The following is a 22,369-nucleotide window of genomic DNA, read 5'->3' as shown; positions in this document are numbered from 1 at the left end:
GAGGGAGCAGAGACGCAGATTTGGTAGGCTTTCATTGTAGGGTGAGGATGGTAGAGTACATTGCCAATTAGTGCTCTGGTATTACACCTATGACAACTTTTCCAGGTTCTCCTCTTCTAGCCTCTTCATATTACAGACACACACACACACACAAACCCTTGGCTCCTGAGTGCTTTGTTCATCTCCTCCTGAGGAGCAGGGAGGAGGATGAGGTAACATCAGATTGAGGGTACCATTCTGGCCTTAAAAATAACGAAGAGAGTTCCTGCTTGGCACTTTGGCATGAGTGTGCTGCAGACTGAGGGAGTTTCTATTTTCATGAGGCAACCACAGCCCCTATCATTTCCTTCTGATTGCTGCAGGCAGCTCTGGGCACAGTTGGCTGAAGTCTTCAGCTCCTAAACATTGTTTTTGTTTGTTTGTTTGTTTGTTTGTTTTTTAATATAAATATGGAGAGCCTAGAAGTTAAATCTGAAGTCTAGGACAATGTTAAAGCTGAGTTTTTTCAAGACAAGTTCCCTTGCTTAGCCTACAGACTTTCACCTGGAGTTTTTTTCCACCTTTGTTGAAGATTTAGGGAGATGTAACCTACCAGTTGGAGCAGCAGCTTCTGTGCACCTGGAAAGCTTGGCCCTGTCCTTCACATAGCAGAGGATGCATCCTAAGCTGCGGTTATAAGGAATCCATGAGATCTGAGCCATACTGGACATTCATCTCCTGCTTTACATGGGACATGTATGTCACATCTCTGCCTGAGAAACCACGGCCCAGCCAAGGCCTTCTCTGGCTCCAACCTGAAGCAATTTGCCATAGATAAGACACTAATTTAGTCAAAGTGCTAATGAGCTGAATGAAATGTTCCACATTGAGTCCTGTCATTTGCCCATTGATGTGTTAGCACCACACGCTCCACTCAGAATCCTTTTGCTGCCTCCATGGTCAGTCCCATACCGTTTCTGCAGGTTCCTAACTGAACATGACCCTCTCTTGGGACTGAGAGGAGGGGAAAGGAAGAAGCAGCCTATGCTGCAGGTTGATGTTGCATGTATCTTAGCAGGGTTAATTAGTCTTGGGGGGTTATTACAACAACCTGACTCTACTGCTTCCAGGTACCATGAACTAGTGCAGTGTGCTGACACGCTGCTGTGCTGTGCAGACACGGTGCTGAGGTAACTGCTGTCAGACATCAAAAGGCAACAAAAGGGAGAGCTGAGCTGTGGTGCACAGAGAACAGGGTTCTTTACTTTAAACAAGAAAATCCAGAGTCCAAAGAAGGAAGGGATGTCATCCAGAGGGACCTGGACAGGCTAGAAAAGAGGACCCATGAGTAACTAGTGAGGTTCAACAAGGTCAAGTGCAAGGTACTGAACTTGGGTTGGGGCAATCCCAAACGTGTACAGACTGGGAGAAGAGCTCCTTGAGAGCATGACCACAGCACAGACAGCTCAAGGCTCCTGGAGAACGCTGTGTGCCTACTGCACTCTGACCACACAACAGCCTCACACCACTCCTTGCTGGAAGAGAACCTCCACTGCGATGAGCTCGTCCCATATGTAAGCTCTTGTGTTTGGAAGGTCTCCTGCACAGGAGTAGCCTTATTTTTGCTAAGTGTTACTCCTTTACCTCACTTTTAATATACTTCACCTCTGCCCTCGGAGCAAAGCACGTGGTTCTGCTGTCAATGTTAAGGCCATGTGCAACTCTACCACGCCTCACTGCTGCCCTGGTCAGAAGACAGTCTGCTGCTGCTGCTGCTGAAACAACCCACAGAACACAGGTGAAGCACCCAATCTGTCCTTTGATCCAGGTAGCTTTTCTCATCTGCTGCTCTTTTCTTTGTAACTAATGCTTTAAGGAAAAAAAAAAAAAAAAGAGTGAGAAAGTCTTAAGAAGTCAGGATCAGCAGTCCTCTAATTTCCTGCACTTATAACCACACTGCTGAAGTTAATGTGCATACAGCTATAATTTAAAGTAGCAAATGCAAGTGGAACATAATTGGGATTGCAATACAAACCCGGGCACAGTCTTGCCGGTTTCAGGGGGCTGAGTTAAGGTTAGAATGAGTTGCTAAGTTTTCCTTAGTTTTCAGAGACTCACTTTGCATTCTCTTAACTTTTATTTCTTGGTTTTTAAAGGTTGAGCACCCTGCAAAGGCACAGGGTAAAAAGCTTCGGGGGAACTTTTTTTCTGTACGGTCACTGCAACCACACAAAAGCACACAACGGTCATTATGGCCTTCAGCAGGCTCAGTTCAGGTCTGACAGATTTCTTTGCGCCGTGGGATAAGGGACAAGGTTGGGATGTCAGGCAGGGCAGAGGCACAGTTCTTCCTCATCCCCTGCCCAGACGCAGCCAGCACCATCGTTGCCCCCACGTCTCCTTCAAACCGGTCACAGCAAGCAGGCGGGGGCCGGGGCACCGAACACCTCCCGGGGGGACAGGACGGCTCTCCTCCTCCTCCGAGCGCCGGGACAGCACAGGCGCGGGAAGGGGACGGGACGAGCGCCGCTGGGCCGCAGCCCCGCCGGCTCCGCGCTCCGCCGCCGCCCGCTCGGCCCGAGCCCAGGCCGGAGGCTGCCGCCCCGTCCGCTGCCGACGTGCCTGGGTTCGGGCCCGGCTTCCGCGGCGCGGGGCGCGGCCCGACCTCGCCGTCTCCCGCAGGCCGGAGAGGAAGGGGCGGCCGGTCCGAGTCGGCAGAAGGGGCCGGGGCAGGAGGGAAGCGCCGCTCCCCTCCCGGGCTCGGCCCGGCCCTCGGCGGCGTGGGAACGGCCGGGCGGGGCGAGGCGAGGGCCGGGCCCTGGCGGAGGGCGGGCGGGAAGATGGCCGGGGCCGGCGCCGGGCGGGAGCGGGGGGAGGCGGCGGGGCGCTGAGCGGCGGGGCGGGGGGGCTCAGGCCGGAGGGCCGCGCTCGAGGGCCGGGAGCCGCGGCGGCGCGGGGCAGGGCCCGGGCGGGGTCAGGAGCCGCGGCGGGGCCGTGCCCGGCGCGGAGCGGGGCCGGCGCGGGGGAGGATGAGCCCGGCGCGGCGCGGCCGGAGCCGCCCGAGTCCCGCTGCCCGCGGGGCCGCCTGTTAGTGCTGGAGGAGGAGGAGGAGGAGGAGGAAGAGGAGGAGGCGGCGGCGGACGGCCGCGGCCCGGGCGGGACGGGAGCTGCCCCGGCGGAGGGCAGGGAGCGGGTTTCGGCCGGAGCTGGGCGGCGGCGGCGGGCCGGCAGCGGAGCGGCCATGCCGTGGCTGAGCGGCGGGCGGCGGCGGCAGCGGCAGCAGCAAGGGGCGGCGGGGCAGGGCGGAGGGCCGGCGGCGGGCGGGCAGCGCGGCCGGGAGAGTTCGGAGCTGCCGCTGCCCGCCGGCTGGGAGGAGGCGAGGGACTTCGACGGGCGCGTCTTCTACATCGACCACAACACCCGGCAGACCTCGTGGATCGACCCCCGCGACAGGTAAGGCGGAGGGGAAGCGCGGCGGGCGGAGGGGCCCGCGGTGGGGGCGAGCTCCGGGGGACGAGGGCCCGGCCCGGCCGCTGCGCTCCGGCCGCGGGGAGCCGCCCGGCGCCGGCCCGAGCCCGCTGCGGGGCTGCGGTCCGCGGGGTTGGGTGCGCGGGGGCCCGTCGGCGGCGCGTGCCTCTGTCCGGCCGCGGGCAGGCGGGCGGGGGCCGTCCCGATCCCCGTGCCGCGCCCCGCCGGGCCCGGCCGCCCGCTCCGCTGCCGGCTGCGGCCCTCGGCCCCCGGAGCTCCTCACGCCGGGCGGCGGGGCGGGGTGCGCGGCCTCCTGCTGCCGGCCGCCGGCTCCGAGTAAAGCTCCGGAGGCAGAACGAGGGCTGCGGTGGGCGCGCGGCCCCAGGCCGGCCGAGGGAGGGGAGAGGTGAGGGCTGGGACGGAGCGCCGTGTTTTTGTTTGCCGGACGCTGGAATTGTATCTGGAATCGCAGCATTGTAACCGGGTGGCTCGCCCGTATTGATTTATTAGCTGGCTCGAACTAATTGGAGGCAGCTTGAGGCGCAGCGCAGCAATTTGGTAGATTACCTTCTCGTAAAAGATAACGCCGTGTAGAGGTAAGCGAAGCGGTACATTCCTTCGCTCAGTTTGACAAATACACGGCCTGCTACAAATTGCTGCTGTCTGCTGCGTTCCAGGACAGTGTGCCGCCGTCTCCCGGACCCGGGGTGCACCACAGGGTCGGGTTGGCCTCTTCGTTTCCATTACGGTCAATCCGTATTGCCGGGTTTTGATTGAGTCGCGCTCAGCCGATAAAGAATGCGCTACGGCTTAAAACCTGTGGGAGTGTGGAAACGGCTGCAGCGGGGCCGTCTGGTAAATACAGCCTCGCTTGAAAGCCTTCGCCTAAAAATTTCCACGTCGAGTTACTGAACACAAGTGTCAGTATTCGAGGTGTCTGCGAAATAAGAAACATATGTCTCCGTGTATGCTTTTCTATATTAAACAATGTTTTTATAGTAAGTGAAAGTTGGACAAGGACAGTTTGAACCTCGGCCAGAGCTACCTTGCCAGAGCTATGCCTGGAATGTTAAGCAGGCCACAGAAACATTTAAGCGCAGCCTGGTGAAGGGCTGCAGCAATTTCAGCAATTCTCGCTCTCGCACAGCGATACGTAACAGTTCAGGTAGCCTAAATATTTACCGATGGGATCAGGATCTTTTGTCTCTCTGTTTAGACATACTTACGCATGCACGTATGTTTTGCTGATGTATTAAATACTTGCTGGTTGGCTTTCCGTAGCGCGTTTTTTACAGCCTACCTGTAGTTTCTGGTGTTCAGTTACTTGTAGTACTCTGTTTTGAGGGCAACTATTAACATAACAGGCTGTCTGTGGCTTCTCTGCATGCCGTCCCTGCCATTGCATTTCAGAGGGTGAGCAGTTTCGCCTTCTGCAATCTCTCACGTGTGGATAACAAATAAAAAGGTTTGGCAATTCACTGCAGTGTTTGAAGGCAGTTAGAATGTAGCACCATTCAACTTAAATGGCATTGTTAAACTCATGACTTCAGTTTGAAAAAACAATTGAAACGCCATACAGTGCTTGAAAATGTCTATAAATGCATTGCAACCGTGTTTGTTAAACAGTTGTGTTTCACATTGGGCAAGAATGGGCTGCAGAGCAGTGATTGACACATCTGCACTGGGGCAGGTAGGAAAGACACAGCGTTTTGACAAGTGAACATCAATAGTTCCTCCAGAATTCAAGTAGCAGAAGCTAGTTTTAGTCTTCCAAAGTTGATCTCCTATTGTGAATAGGCGGCTATTGTTACTGTAGCGAGGCGTCTCTTCTGCATAGGGGAAGGTGGCCACAGTCTTTTAGTTTTCACTGCAGCCGTTCAGATTCCTGGGGGCAGCAGCGAAGTAGGGATGGATCAGATTATTCGTGTTCTGCCAAAGTTTGTGAAGGAGTGTAAAAGCATCAAGGAAATGGTACTTGAGTTGCTTGTTTGTTTGTTTTTGCAAAAAGAACTTGACAAAATGAGGGACAGGATAACATGCTTGTATTGCATCTCGGCGTTCTCCGCTTGGTAGTTGGGTGCCTTGTTTTCCGTGGTCAAGGAACGCTTTTGTTTCTATCCAGGAGGAACTGGGCAGAACTATGGGACCTCAGGCCACGGTATGCACATGATCAGGGCTCTGCAAATCAGCACCTCCGAGCTTTCCTATGGGCAGTAATCCTATAAGCATCCCCACAGGCTCTTCTTTCCCTGTAGCAAACTTAGTATTTGTTTTTCTTTTCAGCATTCCCTTTGAGATTTCTCAGCCTTTTGTATAGTTAGATTAGTGCACTTAATATGAAACAGTTATTTGATTTAAGAAAAGAAAGAGAGCCCCATTCAAGCAAAGAGGAGAAGGAAGTACTAATTGGAGATGTTAATGAAGGACAGTTGTGCTGTGTGAAGGATTTGGGGGTAGAGAGTAGAAAGGGTTAAAGAACACAGGAGTGGATGCTGTGTGATTTTTGTAGGGTAAGAAAAAGTGGAATAAATGAATAAAGAAAAGGGCAAATGGTAGGAGAGTCATAAGATGAGCAGATTTGAAAAGCCGCTTATCTTTGGTATCAAATCAGTGGTTAGGTTGATGGAGATTGGTGTGCTGATCTGTACAGATTGCTGGGTTCTTGTCTGGCAGATCCTGTAGATCTTAACCTGGAACTGTTCAGTGCATGCTTTCCTCTTGTAACAGTCTTTAATCTTAATAGATTGCAAGCTCTTCAAGGCATCAACTGACCTTTTTATCTCTTGTTTGCACAGCACTTGGTGTATTGAGATGTAGGTCAATAACTGAGGATTGTAAATGTTCTTATAAAAGACTGACTACATTTGTGGTTGATATTGATGATCCCGGTGGCACCACGTCTTACTACTGTTGCTGTTTGTTACAAGGCTGTGCTTTCAGGGGTTTAGAGCTTAGCCAAAACTGCTGGGCAAAGGTGTTCCATGCTGAGAGGTAGTGTTGTTTTTTCAGAACAGCACTAGGGAAGGTAAATCGTTTCTTTCAGCTTTTCAACGTGAGTTGTCTTGTTTGTTTATTTGAAGATTTACATGCTTTGGAATGAGGGCTTTAAACTTGTATGGTAAAATAGTGCATTTGCGTGGAGAAATGATCTATTTGGGCCAGTTTGGGAGGCTTTGAAAAATTCATACGGGTTGGGTAGGGACTTGGATTTTTAGCAGCTACGTCTTGCAGAAGCTTCCTGCAGGCTGAACCACTGATGTCTTAATTGAAACCAGGGAGCTTTTCTGTCCTGTATCCTCAGCAATGATTGATTTCTGAGACTTCGGATCTGCTTAGTTTGAACCCAGGAGGAGGAACCGTGTAGAGGACGTGAGTTGGAGCAAGGAGAATGGGAACGAGCAGGATTGGCCTTGGAATCTGACAGATGGAGGGATGTCTTGGTGGTAGGCTGAGGATAGCAAAGCAATCTGGGGGGTAGGGAGAAGGCACCTGAAGCCTGGGAAGCAAAAAGTAGGGGAACTGGCCTGAAAACCAGTAGGACAGGGAAAAACAGGTAAGAGGGAACCGGTCTGGTGAGGGTTCAGGGTATGAAGGTGTCAGCTCTTTTCTTGGCTGTGCAGGGAACCCTGGGGGAAAAGGAGCACTGTAGTCTCAAGAGTCAGAAAACGTGAGTGGAAGGAAGCCTGCAGAGTCTTGGTGGAGAGGAGAATTGGAAAGGGAAGGATAAGTACAAGGTGTGAAGTGTGAGGCAGGGGTCCAGAGGTGTAAGATGTGCTGCGCAAGGAGTCTGACAAAAAAATCCAAGTTATGGAAAGTGGAAATAGCAGGAAAGGCTCATGATCTTGAAAGGAGTCAGCTTGAGGAAGTCCGTAGGCAGGTACATGTTATCAGGGGTGAACTGCAGAAGAGTGTGAGGAAGTAGAGAAATGGACAGAAAAGTGCAGAAGTGCTGACTGTTTCTCCAAAACTATGCCAGTGTTCCACATTCTCATCATGTATTTGCTATATTACCCAGTTTGCATCTTCTTTCTGTGAAGCAGGGCAGAAGCTGCCACTGCTAACTACTCACATAATCTGGCAATTAATGTTAACAGCAAGTGGCAAAGCGAGGTGTGATGCCGTGTGATGTGGTTTCTCTCTCCCCAGCTTGGTTTTATGAAGGAATAGGAGATTGCAAATGAGAAGCTTGAATCAAAGGATATTTATGCCAGATATTCAAAGCTGGAAAATTCCAGATTAAAGTTGCTTAGCTATTATTGCTTTTGTATTTAGTGAGCGTTTTTAGTGATAAACATCTACATACATTTTCTTGCCTTGCTTGACACGTGGAGAGGAACAACTCTGAAGACGGGTCAGGGCTGGCAAATGAAATAGGTTGGGAAGGATACTCAAACTTTTGCCATGACTGAAAGAAGTACCTCTGTAGTAAGGCAAAGGATCTTCTGGAGCACCTATGTGTGATACTGTCAGAAAGGCAGGGACCTCTTTCAAAAAGGCAAGAGATTGTCTGCTAGAATGTTGGACTATATCTGTCCAGCCGGCAGCCCACTGACAATCAGAAGAATCATTTAAATAAAGATTTTTTCACAGACAACATTTTTCTAGGTTGGGCTTCAACTCTTGCACCATTAATTACAATTAGTGTCTTTCAGCATTTTCATTCACAGAATGATAGAGTACTCTGAGTTGAGAGGATCCCATACAGATCATCAGGCCCAACTTTTGGATCCACACAAGACCACCCAAAAATCAGACCAAAGAGATGAAGACAACAGCATAGCATACCACTGCCATTTTGGAAAGTATGCTTCACGTTCTTAGGTGCCTTGAGAGTTCTCTTGACCACTTCCTTTTTATTGTATTTTAATTGTCACCTGCTCTAGCTCCTATTTTTGTTTTGAACTGATGCTATTTGTGGAATGGGAAGAAAACAGCATTGATCAGGCAGATTTAAGTTACACGCCTTCTTTGTGTGACGCAGAGTGCTCATGTCAAAGAGTAATTTGTTCAAGGAACGTTTGGACGTTGTGTTGAGGGACATGGTTTAGTGAGAACCATTGATGATGGGTGAATGGTTGGACTGGATGATCCTGCGGGTCTTTTCCAACCTTTGTGATTCTATGATTCTATGAATTTATAGGGTGCAGAAAAGTACTTTTTGAAGCGATGCTTGAAAATGCTTAAAGGGAAGCAGGTTGCGATTGGTTAAATGTACTCTAGGCTGTCAGTGCTAAGTGGATGAGAGATGAAGATGGTTGTCCAAAAACAAACAAAAAAAAGAATGGAATGAGTATGGATCTGGAAGATGTGCTGTCCCATGAGAGCCGAAGAGGTGTTTAAGAAGTGGTTTGAGGACTGATCATAGAAAGAGATGATACCTGAGACTGCAGAGCTCTTTTGTTTAGTAGATTTACAATAATATCTGACAGTTAGAAGTTGAAAACAGAAATACAATATGTTTTTAATGAGAGAGATTAAGTGTTGGAATAGCTTTTCTACTCTTAGCTCTTTAGATGAAACTATCTAATTCAATGGTTTTCTGCCTAAGTCAGCTATTGGTTGAAGTCCCATTGTCTATGAGCGTCTATTTGTACTGCCTCCACTGCATGGTACATCTCCTGACCTATATATAATGTATCTAGCTAAATATATCTCATGGATTGGGAGAGCAGCCATCCTTTCATTAGAAAGTGAAGAGTTTATCTGCCTGCTTGTTCTTCTAAACACAGCAAGGAAGAAATCCAGTTTACCTCTGTCACTTGAGACACCTGGGACACCGCAGTCGCATTGTTCAGTTACTCCAAGCTTGCAGTAAATGCAGTGGACTTGATAGAATTCATATTAAAAACAGCGCATACAAAGTACTACTTGAGCTCCAGATGTTTTGAATTTTCTGTGCAAATGTCAAGCCTGGATGCATCCATGCTGAGGATGGGAAAGCCGTGCAGCTGCTCTCCGGCATCTGGCTGGGAACACGGGTGCAGCATAGTGCAGTAAGAAGGGGCTGCGCTGCCCCCATCGATCTACGTACTTGTTGAAAATGGTTCAGTAATATATTTAAAGGCATGTCATAGCTGACATTTGTTTGGAAAGTGTCATGTATAGATGCCACAATACACCTATTTGTTTGCCTTTTCAGAAGAGAGATGCATTTGTGTATCTGTTTTGTCATTCTGGCTGATATAGGCAGGTATTTAACTTTTCTATAGGGACTTGCATGATGTTGTCTGTGATTAAAAATAAGCGTAAGTGCAAGTGTCTCAGAACTAACCTCAGTGCCAGGTGTGTGTTCGAACTTAGCCTTTGCTTTTGACTGTTACATTCTGATAACAAGTAATCGTTAATGACCTGGTTTGTTATAAAGAATTTAACATTATTGTTATTTTTTCTCAATCTCAGCTCTCTGAATTGGGTATTTTCAAGAGTAGTTTTTAATGCCTTGTGAAATTTCTGTTGCTTTGGAAAAGCAATGTCTGTATGAAGTGAGTATTCATATTTTCTGCTAAACTGTTCTTGTAATACAGCATTGTCAAAAATTCATGTCTGCTAAAGCGTCCAAGCAGCTTTTCAGTTGAGATTACCTCATTAACAAAGAGCATCGTTAAGCTTTCTAAGGCTTTGTTAAAAGTGAAGGTCTTTATTATTTTTTGCTGTGGGTATGGAGTTTTTGCTGGCTTTTAAATGGATGTATTTTTGGCAATTAGATAGTGAATGCAGACACCTGCCTTATTGTGTTCGTGTGCTGGCTAGAAAGTGCTAAATTAGGGCTTGTGACTTCAGTGTGCTGCAGCAGTACCATGGCACGTGTTGCAGGGGCTTATTCTTGAAGGGCTCTGTGGCTGCCTTACTTTTGAGCTGGATCTGATAAACTGATAAACCTTCATCTGTCACAAGTTGTTAGTGCTCAAAACTACCAGAAAAGTACTTTACTGTTTCTTCTATGCGTAAACCAAAGTACATCTGAGTCAATATAAGCATGAAACACCACCAAGCATTGTCAAAGGCAAATCAGGTATTTCCATTTATGCCTTCTGAAGGGAGCATCTGCTTTTCAGGATCTGTGATCCACACATTGGCGAAAGCAAGATTTGAAATGTGGTGAGGCTGGGGCAGGGCCTGCAGTTCTATTCTATGGAGAAAAAAGAGTCCTTTAGACTTGGATTCTAATAATAAGTTTAGTTTGAGATAAGGGTTTTCTTTTTTTTTTAGTGAACGTAAATGTAGGGACAGCACTACGCAAACATAAGAACAAATGACTTGTAGGTGATAAAATTAGGAATGTATGTATAACATAGAAAGTCCTCTTAACAAGTACCATAGAAGTGTCTGTTAAATGTCATGTTGGTTTATAATTTTATGTTGTTTACTGGAAGGTAGAACTTTGTGAGGTTTCGTGTGAGGCTGAACAGAAGTATTTTGCTGGTATTTTGGTGAAACGAAGTAAAACTAATACTTTTTCTGCCCAGAGTTAAAAATAGAACTTCCTGAATGTCTTATCTGCTACAGATGTGACTGCTCACATTCACCAGCAAAGCTGGGCAGTATCACAGCTTCATGTAATCTTCAGCTTGTTTCTGGCTGCAAGAAGCTGACTGAAGAGGAGAACATCCTTCCTGTAGGTACTTTTCGTACCTCCCATTGCAGAGCAGGGTACGTGCTCAGCAAGGTTTGGCATTCCAGCACTACAGAGTGGGTGGTTACCTGCTTTACGGGCTGTCAAAAGCAGCATGTCCTCTCCTCCAACCCCACGGTCTTGGAAGTCTTGCACTGGTATCCAACCCTGCAGAAAGCACAACCGGCAAAAATAAACCGTTGAGCCTTGCATTTTTCTCTTCTTGGGGAGGGTGTTTTGGCTGGTTTAGCTCCTGGAGCTGACTTGCCCTCAGGGCAGATGGATATTTAAATAGCTTATGGCAATTAAGTTTAATTCAGTAAGGAACTGACTTAGGCAAAAGTGATGAGTCAGTTTTAAACCCTCTTCTGTAAATCTTTTGTGAATATCAGTCGTGACTACTGATTTCTAAAATATTCCAATGATAAAAAACCACATCTCTAAGCAAGCTCCAAGGTATATTTCAAAGTAAGGATTCACTTTTCAAACATAAGACAGACGTATAAAAAACAGTGTAAGAGTCGTAAATGGGTTTCACAGTAATTTCTTCCATTGAATAGCAGTGTTGAAATGGCTATTTAGAAGTGTAGAGAGGGTATGTGTCCAATAGAACTGATAGGGGTTTTCGGTAGCAGCTTGGAAGTGCTCCCGAAGGGTTGCTGAAGTTGGTGGTGAGTCTTGCGACAGCTGGCAGAGAATGAAAGATGTGTATGGGGTGTAGGATCAGATGGGAATCCAGGGAGGGTAGTGGCTGTGCCATGCTTCTGAAGCACTTGAGTGAGTTGGATCTGAGGTTGGGTGGGTGGTGGCAGGATGTGGAGAGCTTCCAAGGGGGGTTCTCAGCCTGGTGTGGAGACATACGGTGCTTGGGGCAGGGGATAGAGAGAAAAGTCATGGTGAGGAGACAGCAAAACAATGTGGCTGTTGGAAGGTGTCTTCATCATCAGTGTTTCAGGCTATTGCTGATCAAAAGGCAGTTTGACTGGGGTATTTTTAAGGGGCCTGCGTGGGTCATAGTTGAAATTTACAGGCTGAAGAGGAGGAGACTGTAGTGCTGGAAATACATGATATGCAAGGCTTTTAGCTCTCTAATTACGGAGAAGGGCAAGAACTCTGATGCCACAGTTTTATCTACCAGTCCAGTCCAGAGCCTATTTGGTGGAGATGGAGCCCTGGTTCCAAACTGTTCATCGACAAGGGAATAGGGGTGTAGGTTTAGTTTTGCCGTGCTCTGAGGGTCTTAATAGCTCCTTGATTCTATCCTGGTAGGAAAATGAATTTGAGCTTGGTGGGCTCCATGCTAAAACCAAGGAGAACAGCTGCTAAAAGTTGATGGATCTGTTGCTTTTCATGGCACATTCAATCATTTCAGCCAGCCATTTAATATAGCTCCTACCTAATGATCCTTGCTTGAGGTGTATTTGCATTTTCCAGTAAGCTGGAGTATTTCTGAGTTTGTCTTTTTCTACCTATCCTTTCTGTGGGTGTTTTGCTAGAGTAGGAAGGTCTTGTGCATCCAGCGATGAGTCTGCTGTCTCCCCTGGTAGGTGCACTGAGGAGATGCTGCACTGTTAGCTCTCTGGTGAATGGAGCTGATCCCTGTCAGGGGCTGAGTTAGTGACTGAAGTTACTGTTCTTTGTTTTGAAGACTTTTCTTTTTCAGGATATTTAATTGGCACTGGAACAAAAATAAAGTACAGCGATATCAACACCCTTGAACTGGCAGTAGAGATTCAAAAGCTATCTTTCATAGCTTTCTGGAAGAATTATTTTCGGGATGAAATATGTATGGAGAATGTTGTTGAAACCATTTTGATTTATATTGTACTTAAGCTGAAGCTTATTCACACGTTCAGGATTAGGATTGTTTATGGCAAAATGCAGAGTTAGATATCGAGGCTGGAAACGTATAATATTTCAGAGTTGATTTATTTGATATTGGATTGGAGCTTAAACAGCTAAAAATGAGACTTTTTTTTAACCTCAATACGCAATGCATTCTTAGAAAGAGTGGCTGACCCGTGCTTGGGAAAACAGCTGAAATACCGCATGACCGTCTAATTCTGTAGCATAAACAAATTGTGACGCACTTCTCAAAGGAGGATACAGTCCAAAGTTGGACTTGAACACATTCTTAGAAGAGAGCTTCAGAGTAAAAACCAAATTAACCTTTTTATTTTCTTTTTGGTAATATAGGGATAATTTGCAGATGGAAAAAGTATTTTACACGTGTTTGGAAGTTGCTGTTTAAACACTTGTGTGTTTTTTGTCTCCTTCCATGTTTTGATTAAAACTAAGACTTGAAATATTAAATACATGATACGGTGCATAGATAAAAGTCTCTGAAACCCAAACTTCAAAATAAATCAAGCTCAGAACCCAAGAAAATCTGATTAAAGGAGCATCGCGACTGTTGGTCATAAGTCAGTTGGAGGAATATCTAACTAGTCTGTAAGAGAGACTGATGAGAAGCACAGATTAGCCTGTTGGTTGTCCATTATGAGCTAGAGAAATAAAAGCCAACTTGTCCTTTGTAGGATAACACTGAAAATACATTTATAGTGTTTACCAGTAGGTAATCTGTCAAATTTCAGTTACAAAACCTGCATGTTTGTACTGCGATGTACAGAGTGATAACATCCATTTAAAAACTTTGCATTGGTTTGAGTTCACAGAATCATAGTTGTCTTATCTTAGCTTTTCCACCAGCTTATAGTTTATTCCGAGCAAGACCTTGTGCTCTTGTGGTTATGGCTGTACTGAGATTTGAGATAAATAGGCACCATGTGCTCAAGACTCTGCATGGACATTTGATTTCTGTGTTTAATGTAGCTGCTCAGATGGGCCAATGAAATTACAGAAGTATTTGTTTAGAAAGATGTTTACTAGTACCAGCTTGCAGAACAGATGGTTAAGATGTTCTCCTTGGAAATCACGGTCTAATTTTTCATATGTTTCAAGATTCCTTCTTGAATACAGTCCTTCCCCAAATCCTTCCTCAAATACAGATATGTGTATGAACTTTGACTTTTTGTTTTCCACTGAATCAAAAGCCAACAAACCAACAAAACCAGGTACTTTTGGATCAGCTGTACTTTTGCATCCAAACTGGTTAGCCATAAATTAATGCATTAATCAAAAGAAGCTTCAACATAGATAGGAGTCTAAAGCTATGAGATTTCTTAAGCCTTCTGCCTTGGTCAAGGGGAGCACGTGCAGATAATGAGGCACAGGAGGTCTGTTACAGTTGGAAAGATTATCATGGTGGAAGGGAAAAAGAGACAGCAGAGAATGCTCACCCCTATCTGAGGATCTAGGTTAGCAGTGGCAAACTCCACAAAGGAGGGATGCCCAGAAAAAGAGGGCCTTCCCCAGTGGCAGTCAGCCCTTAAAAGGGGTCTAGGAGAGGTGCAGCCAGGCTCCACCCCTTCCGGTCACACAGCTGAATTGCCTTCACCTGTGCTCCCATGGCTGACTCAGTCCTTCCTTGCCTCAGGTGATCAATCAGAGGTTCAGGCTGTGACTCAGCAGTTCCCTTACAAGGTCCCGGTGCTTGTCCTGCTCCTGTCCATCTCATTGTTTGCATCGAACCATTCTCCGTGCTTTGGCAGCGTTTCACACTGGTTCAGCTAAACTTTTCCTCCGCTTCCCATTACGTCATGCAATGCACTGAATTTAACAAATGGTGGTGTTGAAGGGAGGAAGTTAACCACTAAACTGCATTGGTTTTTATTTGGTTTGGTTTTTTTTTGTTTTGAATAGGGCAGGCTTTTTTTTTTCCTCCCAAGATATTATGAAATAAACAAAAAGTCTTCTAGTCCACGAACATGTATCCAAACACAAGTACGTAGGAAGGAGTAGGTGAATGTTTTGTGCAATGTCATTTAACCATCTGAAATTTCAGCTGTAGCCTCAGTGCTTCTGTTTTAGTAGCCTTGATTCTGTCTCACTTTACAATTCCGAAAGTTGGAGTTGGGAAATGGCCTGTGAAAGTTTTGCTGTGCCATGATCATTAAACAAGAAAAGGACCGTGGGGTTTTCTACCATTGACTACGAGCAGCAATTAACCTCCTAATCGTTTGTATGCAGTCTGCTCTTAAAGATTCAAGGGTGTCTTAAGGAGCGATCCTCTGTTTTCACTTGTAATGCATTTGCAACTGTGATAAACGTGGGAATTTTGGCACGGTTTTTGATACCCTAAATTTTTCTCCTAGGACTATCGCGTGCTTCAGAAAAAATGTTTTCTCAGAAGTGCATTTTAAATAATGTGAGCATTTAAGCAGTCCTTAGATATAAACCTATGTTCACGCTAAGCCAGGTTACAGGATATCTGTCTATGACGCAGTGAAAGGCAACAACACCAGGTGGTGCATATGGATGAGATTTTATTATTGTTGTTTTTAAGTGTTTGTAAAATTTGTGACAATATCCTGGAAATCTGACGTTAAATGAAACTCCGGTGATTATAGAGAACAGTCCATTTTTGTAAACCTCCCACTGAAACCTGAAGTTGCCCCATTTAGAAAGCTCGGTACAGGCGCAGATGAACTTTCTCGTCCCTCAGGAGGCTGTAACACACGTTGAGTTGGTTACTTCTGGGAATAATCTTGTAGGTCAGTCTGTGCCCATTCGTGGCTTCTGTTTGGTAAGACAGTAATTGTCTTACCAAACAGTATAGTTTTCATTACTGTCTTACCAAACAATATAGTTTTCATTACTGTCTTACCAAACAGTAATGTTTTCATTACTGTCCTTACTATTGACCAGGTCTCAGTTTGTGTCCTTGGATTAAAGACTCCACTGCTTTCTTTGGAAGCTTTTTGGCCATTACCGGATTATTTTGGAATTGGTATCTGAATTATGACATCGGTGGTGGTGTGTGTTTTTTTTCCTAACACCTTACATTTAAGAACATCAGAATTTTTAAAAAGTCCTGTTGTTAAGGCACAGCTGTATCGTACTGTCACTAAAACATACTCTAATAAACTTTTGGAATCTCCTTTGTGTAATTCTGTACTGCGTATGAACATCTGGGGTTTCTGAAGTTACGAGCCTATGACTGATTGCCCACATTGTTCTTCAGATATTTGGCTTGTTCCTTCCTTGGAGACGATTGATAAAGAAGATCATGTTTATTCTTGACCTTAATCACAACCGTAGGTTTCTTTGCATTTAGAAGCCATGGAGCATTTATAAAAGGCTTTTCTGTCCTCCTTAAGAATAAATTAGCCTGTATCTGAAGCTCTGGTTCCATTAGAAACACCCCAAAACTGCGGACAGTGTCCTGGCTGTGGAAACTCTTTCCCCACCCTCCAGTCCATGAATGGTGTTCTTCAGAATGCAGCTCTGTGGGGATCATATGCTCATTTTTCTGTCTTTGACTGTTTACATACATAGTCTGGAGCTTATTCCTCAAACGGGATGAGGATTTTCATACTAGCACCCATATACAGATATTTTTAGAGTATGTCTACTGTGAAGGAAAAAAAGGTCGAGGTGTTATAAAGGTTAATAGGCTCTTTCTGTAGGTTTATTTCTTGTTAGCAGTTTACATTAAAAGTGACATAATTACCTTTTGCTGTGATTTTTGTCTGAAGTTAGAAAAAAAAAAAAAAAGGGATATATCCCTCCTGATCAGCAAAGATGGTTCAATGTCTGCGTTTCTATGAGAGTAAATCCCAAGCAGTTGTCAGAGCACTTCACTTAAAGAATTTGGCAACATTTTCAGACACTACACTTGATATAAATTAAAACAGAAAAACTTTTTTTTTTTTTGAGAGGGAAATTGTGCTGTGGATAGAATGCTAATACTGGAGATTTTATTCGAATCCACATCTTACCCATTTGATATACTGTCTATATGCTAGTAGGCATGCTTTTCAAATGCTGCCTTTTTTGTTTTTTTTTTTTTCTACAGTAAAAATAGCTTGCTGCTTATTGCAAAACAAGGCAGACCTGTGCCTCAAAATCCAAATGAAACTGCTGCTTAGCTGAGGCTGTAAAGAGGGCATTTATATGTTGTGGAATGAATGGCATGCCTGCGCTAGCTCCCGCGGGCCGGATATTTCCAAGGTATCAGACAGAGCTGTATGTACTGCTGTCTTCCCTCTGCGGATAGCAAGGCTTCTCCCTCAGCAAAGGCTGAAGGACCCCTTGCTGCACTGAGGGGAGTGGGGTAGGCAAGGGGGATGGAGGAGAGCTGGAAAATACTCAGTGAGGTAATCGTATGTGTTCGGTTTCTCATTTTTACTTCTTTCTTTTCCACCCAAACTGGCCTGCAATGGTTTGTAGGCTCCTTGTACTTTGCACGTTGGCGTTGTTTTTTTAATCATTGTTCTTTGAGCAGCGTAGCTAGGAATTTCCTGTTCACGTTTTACTACAATGGTTTGTTTAAAATGACAGACCGCAGTCTTTTTCCTGACCTAAAACTAGATTAGCCTTGAATGTTGGACAAGTCAGACAAATAAAGAGGACAGACGGTATTTGCTTATGTCATGGAGGGTGGCCTTTTAACCGGGCTCAGTTGTATCAAATACCACAAGTCACGTTTCTTAAATATTTATTAAGACAAATAAACACAGTTATTGTATGAACTGGCAAGTCTCCAAATTCCTATCTCTTTGATTCTCATGGGTGGGTCACTTTTAATCAGAAGAAATGTTTTTAATAAAGAAAGACTTAGATATTTACTGTATGTCCGAATCCAGGGTTAACTCAGTTCTCCACTCTCCCCCTGTTGTTATATTTACAAAATGCAAGAAAACAGTCATCAGCAAAGTTCAGCTTACAAAACATGGCAGCAAAACAGTCAGGAAGTGCTGAAAATGGGAATGAACCTGTAGCTACTCAATGCATCTGGTGCCTGTTTTAAAGAAGTAGTATCATCTTCCCATGTACCACCATAAATTTGCTTTCAAATTAGGGGAGAAAAAAATCTCCCAAGCCCAACAGAAGGAACTTCAGCATCTTTACACAGCTTCTATTTATGTGGGACAAGTTCCTTGTATAACAGTGCTAATGTATGCAAACCGCACACCTGGATGGATGGAGCAGTATAGGTAATACTGCTGTTGATTTTTATCTGGGAAGAGATCCGATCTCAGTGTTCAAACAACTCACGACCCCCACTTCAGATATTTAGTTTACAAAATGTAGAGCTACCATAGCGTGAAGTGTGCTGTGGCATAGCACAAGAATTAGGTGCACTTCTGGAGGGATGGTGCACTGACTGGTCTTAAAGGGGCTGCAGAGCGTCAGACTCCAGAACGTGCACTTGATACAGTGCTCTTAGGTATTTTCTATGCAAGAATGTCCGTGCAAATGTGCATGTAAAATTCCAATAAACACGCTAAATTAATTTTCAAGCTGGGAGATGTCAGATTTGTGAAGCTGTGGTGTCTGTAGCTGATATGACACACAGGCATGTCATTACAAGGGTGTTGCCAGTTAAAATACTCAGCTGTTATGGTATTTCCAGCTTAGCATCTAACTTTGTTCCACCCAGCAAACAGTCACATAAATAGGACTAGCTGTAGATTTTTAAAGGAAATATTTAATGTATTTTTAAAGAAAATAACTTCTGGAAGGGAAAATATTTGGGTAGTTTGCACGTGAATGTCTAGGGCAGGGCAGGGAGATGCCTTGCAGGATACCAAGCTTGCCGCGCTAAAGAAGCTTGCAGTGGATGTGGAAAATGTCACCATTTATATAAATCAGGTATTTCCGTGAGTCCCGGAACTAACAAAGCCTGGTTTCCTGTGGCTTTATGTCTTACAGCTGATTGACTTCAGCGTCTGGGAAGGTGAAGGTTCTGCTGGATGCTTTTTGCCTTGCATTTGGGGTATTTGCATCCACTTGCTCCCTAGTGGGTTTTTTCTGATACCTGAGGAGGTGCGAGCATGAGCTTCTCGCTCTGCTGGGCCCCCTGTGTGCTCCAAGCTCCATAAGCATTTGAATTGCTAGGGGGCTTTCAGCAAAATCTGAAGTTGATTGGAGGAATAAAAACCAAATAGACTTCTAACAGTACTATTGCAAAAAAAGAAGAAGCATATCCATATTTTGGTTGGAAACCAGACTCCAAGACCTTGATGTGTGTATGTATATATATATATATATGTATGTATATGTTGTATATATACAACACACATATATATACATACACGTACACATATATATAATGTCTCTGCCTGCTAGCATTTGGTAGCCAATTAATTGAAACAAAAACCAAGTCGTAAAACCAAATGACGTTTCTTTTTCTTGATAAAAAGAGCTATAATTAATTAATATAAACACATTCTGAAATTACAGTGTGCCACATCTTATGGTAAAGGCTTGGCTATAACCATTCTGTGGAGTGTATGTTCACGTGGTTGCGTTATTACCAAAGAAAGGACAAATGTAAGCTTACTGTGCAACTGCTGGGCTGCGTGACCTGTGCTATGGTGCCAGACTTTATGGTCTGGTTTCCCTCAGGTGTGAGCAAGCAAGGCAACCTGAAGAAGAGATCCAGAGTCCTGCAGCAGATTTGCTGGTGAAATAAATACCTGCTGTTAATGAACCTCCTGGAACTGACAGCGGCCCGTGTTTGTCCCTGTGGATCAAAGGTGTATGGTCTGACATGCTCTCAAGTATAGAGGTTGACATCGGTTTTGCTGTCAGCAAAGACTGTTTTGTTTTTGGCCTTCATTGAGCACAGATTTTTCTACCTGGAAAAGCTGGAGTTCAGTGAGCTTGGGTGTGAATAAACAGTGCCCTAGATCCTTCGTGTGAATGCTTTTCGTGTAGCAATACGGGTGAGTAGTTTATTCCACTAGATGAAGTAAGTGAGATGAATAAGATGAGTAAGCAATTTCATTATGAGACGCTCTCAGTTGTGTCTAAATGCTGTGTTGCAAATTCGGCTCGTGCTTTGAGCTGGTTGGGAGCCAGGTGGCTGTGGTTAATGCATCTCTGAACCTGAGCTAACAAGCTCTGTGAGGGGAGGTTCTGTTAGATGAAGTGCGGTGCCACGCTAAGGTAGCTGGAGACTGTATGAATCCAGGAGGGGTCTGAGGGCTGTTTTGGGTCTGCCCAAAACATCCTATTTAGACAAATTCTGGAGGTGTCTACCTGTAGCATAGTGTGTGTGAATTTACAGTACCTCTGCCAGAACATTACTTTATTTAGAGATCAGCTACCTTCACTTTCTTTTGTGTAAGTCAGGGACGCTAGTCATGTCTTGTGTTTATGAACATTAAATGTATATTAGCATAGTGTTTATCACCATGGATTCATTACAAATGCTTTCATAATTTTCTTATCTCTTGATTGGCAGTAGTACAGTGTTTTGTATATAATAAACTGCTGTTAAGAGAAGATCTTTGAAATAAAGCCATGACTTCAGGAAGGTTTGTAATATTATCCGGTCACAATAGAGACTTGGAAGGATAAATTGAATCTCTGCAGTGGATGATTGAGTTACTCTTTTTAAACGCTTTGTAGAAGTACAGAAAAGGGCCTTTAAAGTTTTCTTCCTTGTCTTCCAAAACCCTGCTTTAGGCTCATCGCCCTCTCAGCTTTATGCGTAGTTGTGCATTTTCTGATCTCCTCTCACAGCTGTTGTGAAACACCAATCCCAAAATGTTGTTTCACTGTTTTAATTGTGCCTCCCTGGACCTAGAGAGAGTGGGGTTCAGTGGTACTGACTGGGGTTTGGGAGGTAGTCCCAAAAAAAGGTCTGACACAAGAGTTTTGTGTAATGTTGCTTCTGAATTCCCCAGGAAATTTTTAGCATGGGTACTACTGATGGTATTCCTTACCTCAGGGCTCTGAGCACCCTGACCAAGCTGTAGATGTCCCTGTTCATTTCAGGGGAATTGGACTCGATGACCTTTAAGGGTCCCTTTCCAACTCAAGTGATCCTATGATTCTATGATTCTACCTTTGGTGGCGTTCAGATTATAAATGAATAATGTGATTGTATGAATACAGTTCAAACAAGAGGAACTTACAGATTCATGTCTTGTTTTTGGATTTGTTTGCAAACTCTTATAAATTACTTTCTAAAATCATTGATACTAAGACACTCTAAGTTATAGCCTTCCAAAGACAGGAGACCTCAGCTTCTGAATTGCTTAGTTATTTGAGATAAAGCTTTGCTGATGACATCAGGAAGAAGGTTGGGAATGAGCAAGCTTATTTTAAGGATAGAATTGTGTGGTCTTTCTTTTTTGTTTCCCCTCCTTTCTAACTTGCTACCAAACACAATTTTTGAAGGAGCATTAGAAGCTGTTGGAGTTTTTTGATCTTAGGGAATTTATGCTGCAGTTGCCAAGCATGATGCAATAAACAGAGATGTCTTGCATTTTCTTTATATGCACTTTGTCCCATCGATCAGCTGTATTTTTTTAGCTGCACAGCTTGAGTTACATGTTTTTTGTTAAGTTGGTGGGGGTGAGTATTAGGTGTTCTCTGTGCAGAACTGTTGGCAGTTTTGGAGGAGAGCAAGGTGAGTGTGACTGTTGACAGTGTGCAGTAGGAAAACCAGTATTTATAAATGATTTTATGTTGTCCCTCCAGTGTCTCCTCCATCATGGAGTACAGTCAGTGAGTGCTGCTCCAGTGCCAGCACTTCAGGTGGAAGTGAGCTGGAGGAACTCATGGCTTGAGCTTGGAGTGAGGCTTGCAGGGTTGCCCCAGCTCAGGGGGCTCTGGCCACATGGGTTTGGGAAAGAAAGAAAGTGCTGCTAATAGAGAGTGTTTTTTGCTGGTTTTGATATTAAGATATTTAAACAAATTTGCAATTAAAGATTTTAGTAATTAAAGCATTAAAATGTTTTTAACAGTCATGTGTATGTATAAAATCTGGTGAATAACGGCAGTGTAAAAGGAACACAGTGATTTTTGCCATTAACAAATGCATACGGGGAAGCCCATGCCTGATCTGGATGGTAGGTCGGGGAGTTTGTAATTCTCTTGTTTTGGAAATTGGACGTCAAAGCAGCGTAAGTTCAAAGCAATGGAAGAATGTGCTGCTTCATTAGGCAAAATAGGTAAGCTGCTCTGAAAGTAATGCCTCCTATTTATGTCAGTGGAAACTACAGCAGATACAAAGAACACAATAACCAATGAGCGAATCCTCGGCTACAGAACACTGTATTTCAATGTAGTCATCACCATTAGCTCTGCATTTTCACCAGTGATGAAGAAGAGCCTGCGTGTTGCACTTGGTGACAGTCCGCACCAGTGGAGATGACCCACTGTCACCACTGCTGGAATGCACCACCCACCCGTCACTGAGCTCACATCCACTCTTTGGTCTCCAGAAACGTT

At 44.8% G+C, this 22,369-nt stretch overlaps 1 protein-coding gene across 4 annotated transcripts in view; it reads left to right on the top strand.

Annotated features, from left to right (window-relative positions):
• The first annotated feature begins 2,194 nt into the window (after positions 1-2,194).
• WWC3 (WWC family member 3) overlaps positions 2,195-22,369 on the top strand; it is a 98,751-nt gene continuing 78,576 nt past the window's right edge. For all 4 annotated transcript variants that reach the window (XM_040662492.2, XM_040662491.2, XM_015273752.4 and 1 more), the window contains exon 1: positions 2,195-3,432. In XM_040662492.2, the coding sequence (XP_040518426.2) occupies positions 2,231-3,432 (1,202 nt within the window). In that variant the 5' untranslated portion in view covers positions 2,195-2,230. The remainder of the gene's footprint in view (positions 3,433-22,369) is intronic.

This window comes from Gallus gallus, chromosome 1, assembly GCF_016699485.2.
Source record: "Gallus gallus isolate bGalGal1 chromosome 1, bGalGal1.mat.broiler.GRCg7b, whole genome shotgun sequence".
Lineage (NCBI taxonomy): Eukaryota > Metazoa > Chordata > Aves > Galliformes > Phasianidae > Gallus > Gallus gallus.
Note: the sequence above shows the minus strand (reverse complement) of the source record. Positions and strands in the feature narration are given on the sequence as shown.